Below are 15,617 nucleotides of genomic sequence, written 5' to 3' on the forward strand. Positions count from 1 at the left end.
TTGAGTAATAAGTCAACAATGGTGAAAAAAATCTTTGTAAAAGTCTGAATCCCCGCTTGAATTAAAGACATGCCTACTCCCTCTCCCCCTCACAGCCGTTATCCCCCACCCCCCTCACTGTTTCGGGGATGGTGTGGTCCAGGAAGCGCGCCTCTCCTGCGCTCTCCTCCTCTGCTCTCCTCTCCGGCTGAAGTGAATCAGCTGACGAATGGTATCAGCTGACGAATGGTATCTCCCTCCTCTCGCGCGGATGGATCGCGCCGCTGAAGCCGGGCAGCCTGAGCGCTGACACAGGAGCAGGTTGCCCACCGCCTCGCTCTCCTGCCGCTGGATGTCTCCCCGACCGAGCCTCAAGTAACATATTTTCGCTGCCCGCAAAAAAAAAAAGAAAAAAAAAGAGGTTACTTTGTTATTATTTTTCACCTCGAGCAGGAAGCCACCCGCTTCCCCTCACCATGGCTTCCAACTTCAACGACATAGTCAAACAGGGATACGTGAGGATACGGAGTAAGAAACTGGGGGTGAGTACTGTTGCACTTGCTGTCTAGCGCCGCGGAGGAGGAGGAGGAGGAGGAGGAGGAGGAGGAGGAGGAGGAGGAGGAGGAAGAGGAGTTCCAGTTGTTTGCCGTCTTTAAGCATCAGGGGCGGCTGGATTAAGAAAGAGGCTTTAATTGCTCCATAGGCAGCCGTCCTGCTGCGAGCTCTTCAAGAGGAAAGACAGATTAGAGCAGCGCGAGCAGCGGCCAAGTTTCTCTCAGTTCATTGTGCAAAAAAAAAAAACATACTTCTTCTGCACATGCTGAGATGTTGGTAAAGTCCACATGATTGACGGCTGGTGTCATGTGGATGTAGTTGTAAATCACATTTCCCACCTTTACGATCAACCTCCAGCCTGTGACTTTATTTTCACTGAGAAAAAAAATTGTTGTAGTGTGTTGTAAAATGCTATGAGATAAAAGCTAACTGAGATACTTTGTAAAAGTAGTATAACAGACATTAACCACACCATAGCTGACTCTAATAAGGTCACTTACATTTGAGCACCACAGGCTATAAGTGTCTCCATCATGAGGCACGGGGCCAATTAACACCGTGCTTTATGGATTCTAGGATGTACAACATAATAAGAATTCCGGGAATGCCATCCATCACGATACACATTGTCATCAGCCTATTACCGGTCAGAGCCGCACTGTACTCTAACTCTCTTTTCAGTAATGATGAATTATTCCCAGCACTGAGAAGTCCCATTGAAATCCAGCTGATTTTGGTGTGATGGGCAGCCCTTCAATATGCCTTGATAATGGATTTCCATTGAGGTACGGCACGGGGGGGGAGGGATGGCTAGACTGCTTAAAGTGAAATGAATGATATATATTCAATCACGAGCGCCTTATTGTCTGACTCATAAAGCCATCTGCTTTTGTTCATGCTTCCAGCTCATTACGCCAACAGAGCGGGGCACACTCCCTCTCCTTTTGATGAAGTGTGATGATGGAGGCTAATGATGTCTGCCTCCTCACATCATCACCTGGCTTCATCAACATTATTCCACTATTGTTTGCTGCATTCAAGGTTGTCTTTTGATTGCTGTTCAAGAGTAATTGTTGTCGAGTAAGAGCAACCTTTACCGCCCCCTATAAGGGAAATTGCACAACACAAGCTTGATGTGACAAATGAAAGCGCAAGACGTTTGTCGTTGTTCACATGCTAATTAGTTTGCTCACATACAGTTGGCTCGGGTTTATTTACTTCTTGCATATGCCGTTAGCTAGATGCGTTCAGAGAAAGCGGGAGTGCGCGTGTTTGACTTTGCAAAAAAGCAAGCGAGGATGCACGCTGCGTTGGCTGTGCTCGAGGTATATGGATGCCATATCTCTGCCAGCTCCACATCTCACGCTGCTGTTTGTGGAGAATAACAGTTTGTGTCCTGATCGCCCACTCCCTCAGCCCTCTCACCGCTCGCTGCCGTTTCATCATAGAAAAAGCCACGCTGCGATGGCCTCAGAGGACCCTGGTGTGGGAAGACAGAAAGTATTTATCTGGCCACGCTAGGGTTAGTTATTCCAGGCAGATACTCATTCAAACGACAAAGATGGAGCAGGAATAAAAGGTGTTCGTGTGCCTGAATCAACAGGCACCAATAGAGTACATCGCTGTGATTATTCCTGTTTTATTTTTCCTCATCGTTGCTAAATGGCTTAATTTCAAGTGTTTCGACGGAGATGGAAATCCAAATGTGTGACACATGCGTGGGCTCACTGGAAAAAATACACATCAGCTATTTTGTAGCGTGATCTCAAACAGCATATTTTACTTTATTTCATCTTTGTCTCATGTTTGTCTCTCAACAGCTAAATATTGTTTATGGGTGCGAAGAGACACTTGATATGCTGAACGGAGAGTCATAACAGAAGGAGACGCAGATTTAGTATCATGGACAAGGAGATGCACAGGCCTCTTTGCTTCATAGGATTGCTCATCACTAAAATGCAGCCAAACGTAGAGCATACTGTAGACCTCCATCCAGCGGTCCATCATGCCTCTGGGGGCTGATTAAAGTTGAACATATCGTACTTATAGAAATATAAGATGTATTCATTCCTACTGAGCAAAGAAGAGCCATAACTAAAGATTATTTTCATTAACTATTAATCTATTATGTTTTAATTACATCTTTGATCTCCAAAAACACATTTACCTCCAAAAGTTCCCACATCCCAGGGTGACAACTTCATATTGTTTGTTGTATCCAAAAAAACGGTCCAATACCATGAAATATACTCTTATATAAAAGGCAAATCTTCACATTTCACATTCTGTAACCAGTGTATTTTGGGCATTTTTGCTTACCAAATTATGAAGTTATCATCATGCAGCTGAATTTCCTGTCTCTCTACGGATCAACATCTTGATTAATCCATTCAGCTCGGAAATAGAAGTTCTTGAATGTTTAATATAGACATGTCGCCTAAATCAAAAACAGTTCCTTATTTGAACCAGAATTATTTTGGGAATTTTTGACTATCTCTTCAAAGGATGAGTAAACAAAATCAGAAATCTGATGCCAGTAGAGCTGGAACTATCGATTATTTGATTTACAGATTAATCGGCTGATTAATTATCTGCTTTTCATTTATTAATTGATTCATTGTTTGCTTTATAAAATGGACAAGGTGATCTTCAAGTCACCCGTCTTGCCCATCAACAGTCTAAAACCCAGAGACATTCCATTTACAACAGGAGAAAACTGAGCTTTAGATGCGAGCTTTCAGTTTTCTGACAGTTTTTGATATTAGGCTCTGCCGACACATTTCATAAAAGTACTAAGAGTCGAAACCCAGCCCTACCTGTCAGTTTGAACCTTCTCAGTTTTAGGACAGAAAGGTCCTGGGTGTTTTCCACCTGATGTGATGGTTTTTTAATGTTTTTTTCTTTAGTGCTTTAAAGGTCTTTCAAATATCACATATCAAGACTTTGCATCACAGTTGACCTTCTAGTGCTCCCACCCACTATTCTAATGCTGTGCCATTTAAAATGCATTATACATTATTTTTTATTCGAAAGTGGTACAGTTGAATGGTTCTCCTTATGCGATATTAAAGTGGCCAGACCAACAGCTTCGCCTGAACTCATCAGCATCTGTCAATATGATTGGCTCATTTCCAAACCCCATCAAGTGTGAAGGTTGAGGCCACGAGGTCAGGTCTGTGTTCTTCCGAGTGATCAAAACTACCAGGCGGGGCACTTTCTCTTCAGGTTTTTTCTCTTTTTTTTTTACTGGGACATTTGTTTTCTCTTTTCCACTGACGTGAATGGCAACAATTTCCTACATTAGCCAACTTCTTTGTCTCTTTGTTGGCTGAAGAGACAACGGTGCAGTGTTCTTGAATGCACAAGTAGTCTCTCTCTCTCTCTCTCTCTCTCTCTCCTTTCTCACATTCCCCTCCTCTCCACCCATTCTCTCACCTCACGTCTCACCTGTGCACCCCACCCTACAGTGTCTCTCTCGCCCCCCTCCCCCATTTGATCTCCCTTCTTCCTCTTTATCTGGCTATCTCCCTCACCTCATCCCCCCGCCCCCTCCCATTTTCTCTCTCTCACTATTCTCTCCTTCACTGGTTTGCAGACAGTTGAGAGACTGAGCACAAAAGCATCCTATTCATCACCCCACACTGCACCCTCCATAACCCCAACAGACTATTCCCCCTGACACAGTGCAAAGGCACGCACACACACACACACACAAATTGGCTCGGTTCAACAGTGAAGAACTGGCACACACATGCACCCGACAAACAAGTAAACAATCGCTGCCAGAGAACAGTTGTGTGGATTCTCAATTAATTGTAATCTCGTGGCTTTGGACCATACAGTATTTTTTTTTTTGACGACATAAAGATAAACTAAATGCCGAAAAGTGCCAAAAACAAGTGTCTCTGCACTCGGAGCTGCATGGGTGATGGCAAAACATTTTTTTTCTCTCTTTCTCCCTTTCAGTGATGCTATCATGGTGGCCTCTTTGAGACGAGCTGAATAACATGACCTTTGAGTAATTTGCGCGTCAGTCCCAGACCAGGTACATGTTTCCCAGGTTAAGCATCCCTGTGGTAAATAGAAAAGGTCAGCTGTTGTATGAATATTTTCCCCCTTCGTCTGTCCGTTTTCTTCCAAGCCTTAAATGGTCAATTTCAGTTTGCTGTAGGTGAGTCGGTGAATGGCGAGACTGAATGGCAGACAAACACGTTTTGACACTTCAAAAAGGAGCTGTAGAGTCGATGTTGGCCCAGAGGTAAAATATGTAATATTTTAGGAGAACGCAGAGCACTTCACACACAGACTTCACACTCAGGTTATTCTTGTTAAATTCCCCACCACATCAATGCCAAAGGAATTTCACCAAAGCAAATAGTACCTGCAAAAAAACACAACATTCATTTCTTTTACATACAAGCAAATGTGCATTAAGAATAGAACCAGATCATTATGATTTTACTTCATGCCAGATATTTAAAGTGTCCATAATTAACATTTGCCTATTAACAAATGACTCATATGGGAATGGGGTTGCATGTAGTAACAAAGCCACAGAGAACTATCGCCTAACTCTTGCGGTTATAGCAGCTTTAATCTTGTTGGTTTTTACGGCCTACAACCATTTTGGTTCATTTTCACCTCTCATAGTGTTGTTTTCAGACACAGCTGGCAGAAAAAAAAAACAGCTTTGAAAACCCACTGTGCACTACCTGTCTAGCACCAAACAGCAGACAGACACAGTTAGCATTTAGCTGGTGATGAAAGTGGAGGATTTAGCAGCTAGAGAGCCAGATATTTCCCACAGGAATTGGTGGAGATCAAAATCAGAGCTAAAAGGGAGAGCTGTGAGCTGGAAATTAGCTGAAAGACGCGAGCTGGCGACAGCTGCAGAGTCGGGTGATATTTCTCTGTGGGTACATGACAACATGTGATACCTTTTCATATTGCAAACACAGTCATTGGATCAATTGTTGTAAAAAAACATTTGTTATAGCAGCTTTAAAGTCATATTTTTAAAGCTAGACCACCTTACCTTGCACTCTCAATGATTTTGTTTTGGCGCCCAGAAGCAGACCAAATCCCCACATTCCCCTTCCAGCGCACTGTTGATGTTTTGAAATTTGGACTTTGTTTTTCAGATCCGGAGGTGCTGTCGGGCATCTTAAAATTACAAGTGTACCGTGAACTGCACAGTTGGTCAAACACTCAAGCCCAAAAAGTTGAAAACCAACAAACTAACGTAGATCTTAAAAAGATACACACTGTATAACATATTTAATAGACCGCTCATGTAATTCATTATAGCAAGAATACAATTGAAAAGCACAAGGCTGTACTCTGCCATCATAGTGCAGTTATGAGAGCGTCTTGGTCAAACCACACATCTCAAAGCAGAAAACACATTAAAAATGCATTATGTCTGGTCCAGAATGAGGAGGAGTGAAATACAATCAGCCAAAAGTGTGGTTGTAAACAAATAATCAGTAAACCAATAATCAGGGCTGCAGACTGAGACTTTCAGTTATTCATCATCCAAACACAAAGGATATCATTCGCAAAAAAAGATGGGTTACTCCCCCGTTTATAGATTTACAGAAGTGATTTGGGGTCCTAAAATTACTTTTTTACGAGATAACAATTTCACAATCTTGGGAATGCATACCATTTGTTTTGGGGCAAATAAGCCTCTGTAATTTAAGGACTGCTGTAGCTCAGTACTTATTGGAACATTGCCACCTTTGGTCTTGTAGGAATGTTTTCAGGGAAGTTTAATGTGTGACAATCTACAGTACTTGTGTTACAGTGGCCCTTGCCACAATACAGCACTGACAGTAGGTAATGTAATTTGTGATGAGTGTTGGACACATCTAATTACACTGTGTAGTGCTCCTACCAGGTGTTATGACTCTGTGTGAATGTTTGCCCATGAGATGAATGTGAAAGTCACGCATCCTTCCATGTTTGCTCTATTGGGGAAGAAGTTAATATGCAAACACTACAGTTGAAGAATAATTCAATTTAGAGCAATATATAGCCAATTATCCTCTGGTTCCAGCTTCTTAAATGTGAGGATTTTTATATATGTTTTAAACTGAATATGTTTTTGGGGTTTTAGACTCCTAGTCTATTCAAAATGTTATGTGTTGCAGACCTTTGATTCCTGCGTCCGATGCTTAGCTTGCAGTTTACGCTGATAAAGACTTTCTTTTTGCAAATGAAGACTTTTTCTAACCATTATATAAGAGGACAAAATCAAAGAGTTATTACTCTCAATAAAGTACTTTTTTGGACCCAACGGTGCTCTCCGCCCATCTCTGTCCACAAATACGACAGTTAATAAGTGCTTTGTCTCACTCAGCGGTTTTTCTCATACAAGTGGGTGGTTGTGTTCAGTGACCAGTGGCCGTTACGTGGTCAGCGTGTGTTGTAATGGTGTGTGGGTGTGTTCCCCCCTGGTTGCCGCGCAAGCATCCACCAAAGCAGGGTCGCAAAGAAGTGCAGAACAATGGATCTATTGTCCGAGATATTAAGATAGGATCTTGCCACTTCCATGCACTCACTATTAACAGTGACAGGCCGTCCAGAATGGTGGATGTCAGGAGATTTTTCACCCCAGGAACTGTACTTGTCAGTGGAGCGTAGAAACGACACAGTCGGCTATGTTACACTCTGTAGCAGTTGAGACTTCCAAGCAACATGGATAAATGTGACCGGGCTTGTGCGGGCAAAGAAATATGATTACATCAATTAACAAATCTTTAGATTCTTACATCCAGTGGCCACAATTAGCCTGTGTCCTCACTCTCCATCTTTCAGATTGCCAAATAGAAATAGAAGCTGTGGCAGATAGAGGCTTTTTAACAAGCCTTGTATTGTTTATGATTTTATTTTTTGCCTTGTGGGTGCATGTAGCCTACTTTCAGCTCTCCTTGTGATGGATGCTTTTTCGACTTGGTGCATTAATTCACAGATATGCAGGGCTATACATCGTGTGGTCACTTCCTTTGGTTTTCATCAGCTTCCTCCATCAGACAAAGACCTGAAGACAAATTACCAGCTCTTATTGGCCCTGATGAATTGCATCTCTAGCAGGATATGGGAACAACAGTCCAACAGTCGTTACTCATGGTGAAAAATGTGCTTCTATTATATAGTCGCTTTCATAAATAAATCTCTGCCCGGACCCCACTTGAACATTTCACATCATTGATTCCCTGTTGATACTAATTATCAAAAAGGCTTTTTGTCATGACAGAATGTTGTTATTACTAGTTCGTAATGTCTAAAACCCAATTGATTAAGTAATGCACCATAAAAAGACCACTAATGCCCTAAACACTCTTTCCTTGCCCTCACTCAGTGTCATGCTCTGCAAAGAAAAGAAGTAAAAAAAGCAGACATGACTCTTCTTTTAATCCCAGCAACTTTTCCCGTCTCTCGCTGTCTCCTCTGTACACAAACAAATCCGTACACAAACCCATGTCACACCAAGCCGGCGCTGTCCACAACGGCTTTGTGCTCCCAATGTTTTCTGATGAGCTGCTTTGTAAAGTGCAAAGTTCTCTAATCCCATTGAGGGAGAAGTCACAGCTCAATGGAGAAAAGGACTCTCTTCATGGCTATTTAATCTTTCCAATCCCCGCAGACCCTGCCCCCCCCCCCCCCCCCCCCGACAGCAGGCGAGACACTCGATTCAACACCACAAATCGAAGTCGAGAGAACAAGCATATTATCCAGCTGCATTTAAAATCTTTGTTCCACTTTCAAGTCATTATTTTTCTATATAAAGTGCAGAATACATAACAGAGCATATCATTTAAAGCAGCTTTAACAAGATTTATACAATCAATCACATAAGGATTTGTATGTGAAAGGGGTCGCTAATAGCATTGAACCCACAGGGAATTATCACCCGGCTCATTGTCTTTGTGGCAACTTGATTTTGGTTCACTCTCACTGCTTTCATCCCCAGCGTTGGCAGCTGATTTCTATCTAAAGTCAAAAAAAAAAAAAGGACTGCCCACCACTATGGACAAACAAAGTTAACAAGTAGCTGTAGAGTGGAGCATTTAGCAGATATTTCCTTCTGGAGGTGGTAGAGACTAAAATCAGAGCTAAAAGGATATATTGGTCTTGCAATGACTACGAATGTTGCCACCTATCAGCACAATGTGTAAATAGCCAACTGTATGCTAACAAGTTCTATACATCAACTTCAAAAGGTGAGAATATGTTAGTGCCACCAAGTGGCCCAACACGTTATTGCAGACATATTAACAGTAACTTTATTAAACAAAGGGCATACTTTCAGCTACATGATATCTATTTTGTTATTCATAGGTACATTTAGCAGCCAAAAGTATTTTATTTCACACAAGACCATTTCTAAAGACTATTTCGACACTATCTGTGATGTCACTTAGAGATTTTCCTCCACCTGTTGTTGACTGTTGACTCAGCACATTTAGTCAAGCTGGTAAATATTACCTTTCAGCGATGCGACAGTCACGAACAAATTAGATTTTCCTGTAAAATCGTGCTGTCACAAAGTTGGTAAGCTGCAGCGAATGTCTCTCAGCAGTGTTTTACAAGAGAGGCTTTGCTCCCTAATTCAAAATGTTGTAAAAGATATTTTCAATTAAGCCGTGTGATATTGAAAAGGTAAATGTAATTTTCTCCATATTCAGTCCGTCTTGTTCACATATTTCCCCCTCCCACGCAAGGCTTGTGCTTGGCAGTTCTCTGTGGTACTGTAATGCTAGATTGTGCGGATACACTGGAGGCTCACCTATAAAACACCATGCCTAGAGGAATCTATCATAGCTCCATTAACACTTCTGCTTCATCCTCCTCTCCTCGCCTTCCTCCCCTCATTAATCAACCGACCAGCCCTCGGGGCTCTACTCTGCAGCTAAGCTCACTCTCACTTTCTGTGTCTGTGTGTGTGTGTGTGCCCATACAGAATGTGGGCATTGTGTTAATGTGTGTTTGCGTTTTTCATGTGTCAGATATGTAAACAATACTATTTCCAGAGCAATTTTCTTTCTGTACTGTTACGCGCAGGACTAAAAAAGAAAATCGAAGAAAGATCCATCAGAAAATCCTTCAGATGTCGTTATCAGTATGTATGGTCTTATGATAAGAGTCAGTCGTCCCTCTCACGCTGCTTCCAAATTCAATTCAGAGAAATTGCACCGGGTCTTCAAGAATGAGTTGACAGACATGACAATCCGATTTGTAAACACCGTCTCAAAAGGGGACCAGATGAAGTTATTCTTAGATCACAAATAAAAGTCCCACCTATCTTTTTATATTTGAATCACGATCTATAATGAGTTCTTCTCCCGCTGTTACCTTTCGTCAGCCTTGCTTGCCAAGCACATTCAGTACAGTGCACAGCCAAAGATAGCCTCAGCTGTGTCTATGTGTGTTAAGGGGCTTGTCTTCGTCTGTGTTCTTAATTTACTCAATGCGGCGCAGAGGTAAACATTATTATGGCCTTGCTAAAAAAAGTAATAATGAAATATTACACCTGATCTGCTTTTAATTGCAAGCAAATAGCCTTGTTGAAAAATGTAAATTAGCCCTAGCTGTGGAGTAAACAAGGCTTTTTTATGTGGCACTAATTGTCAGGCTCTGTATTATTAATGTGTTGTTAAAAAAAAAGAAACTTGACCTTGTGTAAGAAAAGAAGCTCACGTCACCCATCTATGTCGAAAGGTGTTTGTTTTGGGATGAGTTTGTACGCGCCGCTCTGCTTCTTTCTCAGGGGAGTTCTTTTAATAGTAAGGAGGTGACAGTTTTCCCTCTCTCTGAGCAGCGGGGTGACAGTTTGGTACCTGCCCAACTCTCATGAAACGTTACAGACGACTCCGCTCAAGTTGCACGCAAAGTTGCCTGCTTTTCTTTTGTTGTTTTTTTGGAATTCGCACTCCGTTCTGATGAGCCGAAGTTACCTTGGAGTGTAGGCCAAGGTAATCGGATCCCCTTTTCTATAACACAGCTTTTAATATTTCCCAGAGAATTATTGTTCAGGGAATGAATTTTGGAGAAGGTCTGCCAAGAGAATGGTATAGCCTTGGCAGTGGCACTTTGGAGCGGATCATTTAAAAGGTCATAATGGAGAAAATAATGTCTCTTAAGAGTCATAAAACAATTGAAAACAAGCGGTTATTGGAATCAATTATGAAGAAGATGAGAGAGGAGTTAATATGGTATGAATGCTGTTTGCCAGCAGATTAGGACTTTTAAAGAAAGGAAGTTTGAAGTTGAGTGCACACATTGGAGTCAACATTAACTGGTGTTACCCCACGAACACACACACACACACACACACACACACACACACACACACACACACACACACACACACACACACACACACACACACCATCCTCCCTCCAACTCCCCTCTTAATGTTCGCTCACGTCTCAGAGAAACGTCTGTTGGGCTAAGTGATAATTGCATTCCTCGATGATTGCATGCTGAGAGACACAGTGACACCGAATCACAGCCCACTTATTCCAAGGCAGTGTGTTCTTTTCGGAGGAAATGAGACAAAAACAATATGACCAACTCCATCGGACGCCCTTTTCTTTGACACAGAAGTGCACTTCCCTCATTTCCCTCCTTTCGCAAACACAGCCGTCCATTCCCCAGCGTCCTCTTCTGATGTGGCCGAGTCAAGTTAGTTCCAGGGAGCACAAATCTCTTGCTTTTCTGGTTTGTGAGAATAGTTGTTGCAGACACAGAGGCCCGCTGCTTTCCCAGCTAACCGTATCAGAGAAACAGCCCGAACATCAGTGAGCGAGTACCTCTTTAGAATTAATCCTCGGGGGGAGGGGGGGATGACTGCACCAATGCATGGGGATTACTGCTTTTAGGGCTTCTGATGAAATTCAAATAACAAAACGCCTGCACAAAGTGTCCTGGAAAACACTCTGCGTTTCATAATATCCTGCTAAAAGTATTTCCTGGAACACCTCGCAGTGGTCTGTGCCTCATTCGATTTCACAGTCTTTATTGATATGATAATCAAGTGGTCAGCTAATGGTAATTGGCAGTGTTGCGTCATTGTTGTGTGGGTGAGAGCTCCTTTCATTCTCTTACTTTATATTCTCTTCCCACCGAGGCTAGTCGGACACTTCTGAGGCACTGGATTTGGTTTCCGTGTAACAGCCCCTCACCTGACTTAGATGCTAATTTTGGTCATCCGGAAGGAAGCCGTCGGCAGCGCAAGCACCAACATACTGGAGTGAAAAATATGGCTTTGCTTACATCACAACTAGACCTAAATGGAGTTTTATGCATGCAGACCATATTGCTCTTCATTTATGGATTTAGTTCAGTTTAACGTTCAGCCACGCTCGAGGGTACACTGTGCTGGACAACTCATTCCAGTCTCATAAGGAGAATAACACTGCTCTGTATTGTTGCTTTCTGTCTACAGTGGTCTCAGTCTGCTTGTTGGCGAGGGTATTCCGCCATAGTTAAATCCTTCTTTGTCTGCGTGTTATTGTCTGTGAACGCTTCAGCCTTGTACATGGATTAAATGGAAATTGCTCTGTGTGTGTATGTGTGTGCAGAGGATTGCTGACTAAAGCTGTAATACATAAAGAGCTTTGGATGAGGGATGGTTCAAAGAGCAGGCAATTGTCATAATCATGACTTAAAGCAAAATTGTCCCACCGTTAAAAAAAAAAAATGTTTTACACATTGCACTGCCTTGTATACGGTTGCCAGCAGTGCTTGCCAACCTCATTGTCACGAGAATCAATAGTGGCTGAAATATACGATGGAATAACTGAAGTAAGCAACATTATAAAACTGTGTAAGTACATTATGGGATTATGATTGCGGTGTAGTCCTTTGTCCTAGCTTTTGTCAGTTTGACTCAATGCCCAAGGACGGATGCCGGTGAAGCCATAGTCTAAGCCCTGTTTATACCTCTACTCCTCTTCACTTCCTCACACCTGCAGGAGAAACTTCAATATTGACCTACATCTCCTTCAGAATAATTTGGCGGCTATTTTCGTGCTGTGCTTTAAAAAAAAAAAAAAAAAAGCCCTGCTACAGTAGCCGTGATGGCTGGATTCAGCACAGTGTGTGACATTTTAACTAATGTTTTCCTGCTCAAGGCTGCGTTGCCCAGCGTGGGTCAAACATGTCCCTCGTCTCTCCCCACAGTCATAACAAACAACAGTAGAAATACTTTCCCCGCACTCGAGGATGACTATTGGAAGCACAAAAGGACTCGGCTTGTAGCTTTCCAAGGTGTGTATGTTGTGCTGTAAATTAGGGGAACAGGGTTTCTTATGGACTATACAGCAAAAGGTAGTCGTCAGGATCTGTTATTAGTGCTCTGACCACAAGCCCCAAGCGTTATTCATCATGAATCCTAATGCTGCAGCCAGTTGCCTCTTTTGCTCTGACCGATTCCAACGCAACACTTTTTCAGCAGCTGCTCTCACCACCTCATGGTCATTTCCACATCTTCAAACTCTCTCTTAAGCTGACTCCTTCTTTCTTTTCACCCTTTTTTATCTATGTTTCCTTTTTTAATGCCCTCTTATTTTTCATCATTCCTGGCTTTCTCCTAATCTCTCGCTGGCCCTCTTTTATTCATCTGTGTTACGTGGTCATTTTAATATCACTTATATCATATTGGGTAGACGCACCCTTTGCTTTCGGGTGAGGAATCAGCCGTAACCTGTTGTCCTTTATGTTTCACGCCACATTGTGACATTCAAACCCAGTATTCAGCTGTGAATTCAGGGTTACTAATATTGCAATTTTACAATTCAGGACCAATTTGGCTCATTGGATGAGAATGTCCAATCGTGCATAGACACAAGAAAGAGATGATGAATGGGAGAGGAGAAATTTAGAAGAGAGAGAGAGTGACGACAGAAGGGCAGACAGAGATGAACTAGGCTTGAAGAGAAAGTGAGGAGGGGGAGTGTGTGTGTGTGTGTGTGTGTGGGATGAAGTGGGGGGCAGTGATTACTTGCTGCTGAGGTAGCACTGCATTACACATGAGGATTTGGAATGGCCCAGATAAAGTAATCTATGATTAACTGGGGCGCGGCTGGCTCGCCACCCTGCCAACAGCTGTAGTCAGGGGCGAATTACAAAATTATAGGATGTCCAAACATTTTAGATGCGGTGGGAAATGTATTTCCATACGGGGGGAGGGAGGTTCAGTGGGGATGAGTGTTATGTATAAAGTCAAAGGTGACAGCCGGCGACTAGGGAAGAGAGCGACAGAGGGAGCAGTGGTGCATTTAAGGCAAACGTTTTTTAGTGGTCGCATTTGGCAGAGGATTGTTGAAATGGTCCAGCAGTCCTGGGAGGATTTGGGGAGGGGGAGGCAGGAGGGAGAGGCAGGGGGGAGGCAGGGGTCATGGCGGGCGGAGTGATCGCCGCAATGATTGCTGTAACAACTGTCCGACAGAATAACAAATCAAATTATAAAGATGGACACCGCGGCACAGACCCCGCCGCCGTCTGAAATTGATTGCCAGCACCAGGAGCTGATATCGTCGGGCCCGGTCTGTCATAGTCCATCAGGCGTCATTATCACCAGGGGAACACTGAACCTCATGCAGAACGAGGAGGACGACGACGACGACTTCATCCACACTACTGCTTGGAGTTAAAGACAGAAAAACTAAAATGCAGACAGAACCAGGCTATATCAGAGGTTTTATGCTATTTTCTTTGTGATTACAAGGTTAAAAAAGGGTCTCGTTCAGAATACTGTTCAGAAATAGCTCAGTATTCAACATGCTAAGTGCCAGCTAAATCCGGTCTGTTATCATCATGGGTTGCAGGACTACCTTGATTGAAGTGCTCTCGTGTCTTGTATGTGCAGCAGCAATCATCTCTAAATCATAGCTTGCAGGACAGAAGAATCACGGAGAGGTTACAAACCCTTCCCCCATTTGTCCCTTTTTAAAAATCACATATCTTAGGAATAATGAATGCAAGTGCGCCTCTGAGGTATTATGATTGTGTTTCAATATTAACTCCCGAGAATTTAGCAGGCGTCTATTTTTATTCTGCCATGTGATTAGTCATTTAACTGAAGCAGGCTGTCATTGGAAATCATTTTCATGTCTTCAGACAGTTCCTCAGTTCATCCAAATGACAAGTGATTTTGCCTGTGGGGGGAAATAGGCCCATATTTTATTGAGAGCCGAGACAGTTCTTTAATAATGCTAGAAGTTTCCCGTGAAGTGAATGGACTTTGTGTTTGAGGCCACTTACGCAAAATGACTAAGGCTTCAAAGACGGCTCATTACTGAGGTCCATGAGGTGTCTGGCTCCCTAAATTATCTACTAGACCTCTCAGTCATGGTTTTACACAATCACCTGTCAGCATCCCAAGTTAGACTTTATTTTTTATTGTAACATTAAATGTCGGCATTAAACAAGGTTATTTTATATGTAGACAGCCATGCTCTGTTTCCTTTTGAACCTTTTACAAGAGCCCATCCCACAGTCTGCTTCCATCTGTCAATCTGTGATCCTATTTTGGCTCCAATCCTTCTTCCGGTACCCCCCCGAACAACAGTCTCAGTGTGGTTGTCGTAGTAGAGCTGGTGTTGATGAACTCGCTGCACCTTGCCAAGAGCCTCCTGAAGTGTTTTCCTTGCCACAGAGAGAAATGCCTAAAAGTGAAGGGTTTGCCCTTGAAATGTTCTCTCCAGCGCCTTGCTTTTTTTTTTTTTTCCCTGCTGCCCAGTTTACACACCGCCTTGCTCTGTGTGGCGATGTACTCATTGTTCTTTAGTAGCGTAGAATCATGCAGAGATTAGGGATGTCACGATACCTGAAATTTGGCTGTCTATACCAATACCATTGAAATTCCACGATTCTTGTTACCAAATACGTAAAAAGAAAAGAAGAAAAAATCCCCTGGAGCTTTGACTTACTCTCTGTTATTACTGTTTGCATACAGTTTTTTGGGAATTCATTATGATCCCCTCATGTTTCTTGCCAAAACAAAATTTTCGAAGATTACATTTAAACACATCATGATAACATTATGATGTATCTTTCCCCTCATCCCTGTGGAA

At 42.7% G+C, this 15,617-nt stretch overlaps 1 protein-coding gene across 2 annotated transcripts in view; it reads left to right on the forward strand.

The window, feature by feature from the left end:
• The first annotated feature begins 406 nt into the window (after positions 1 to 406).
• dok6 (docking protein 6) overlaps positions 407 to 15,617 on the forward strand; it is a 41,295-nt gene continuing 26,084 nt past the window's right edge. The window contains exon 1 of one of the 2 annotated variants that reach the window (XM_079181310.1): positions 407 to 521. In XM_079181310.1, the coding sequence (XP_079037436.1) occupies positions 456 to 521 (66 nt within the window). In that variant the 5' untranslated portion in view covers positions 407 to 455. The remainder of the gene's footprint in view (positions 522 to 15,617) is intronic. The other variant, XM_079181309.1, reaches the window with a different exon arrangement.

Source organism: Pholis gunnellus (assembly GCF_910591455.1).
Source record: "Pholis gunnellus genome assembly, chromosome: 20".
NCBI classification, from domain to species: Eukaryota; Metazoa; Chordata; class Actinopteri; order Perciformes; family Pholidae; genus Pholis; species Pholis gunnellus.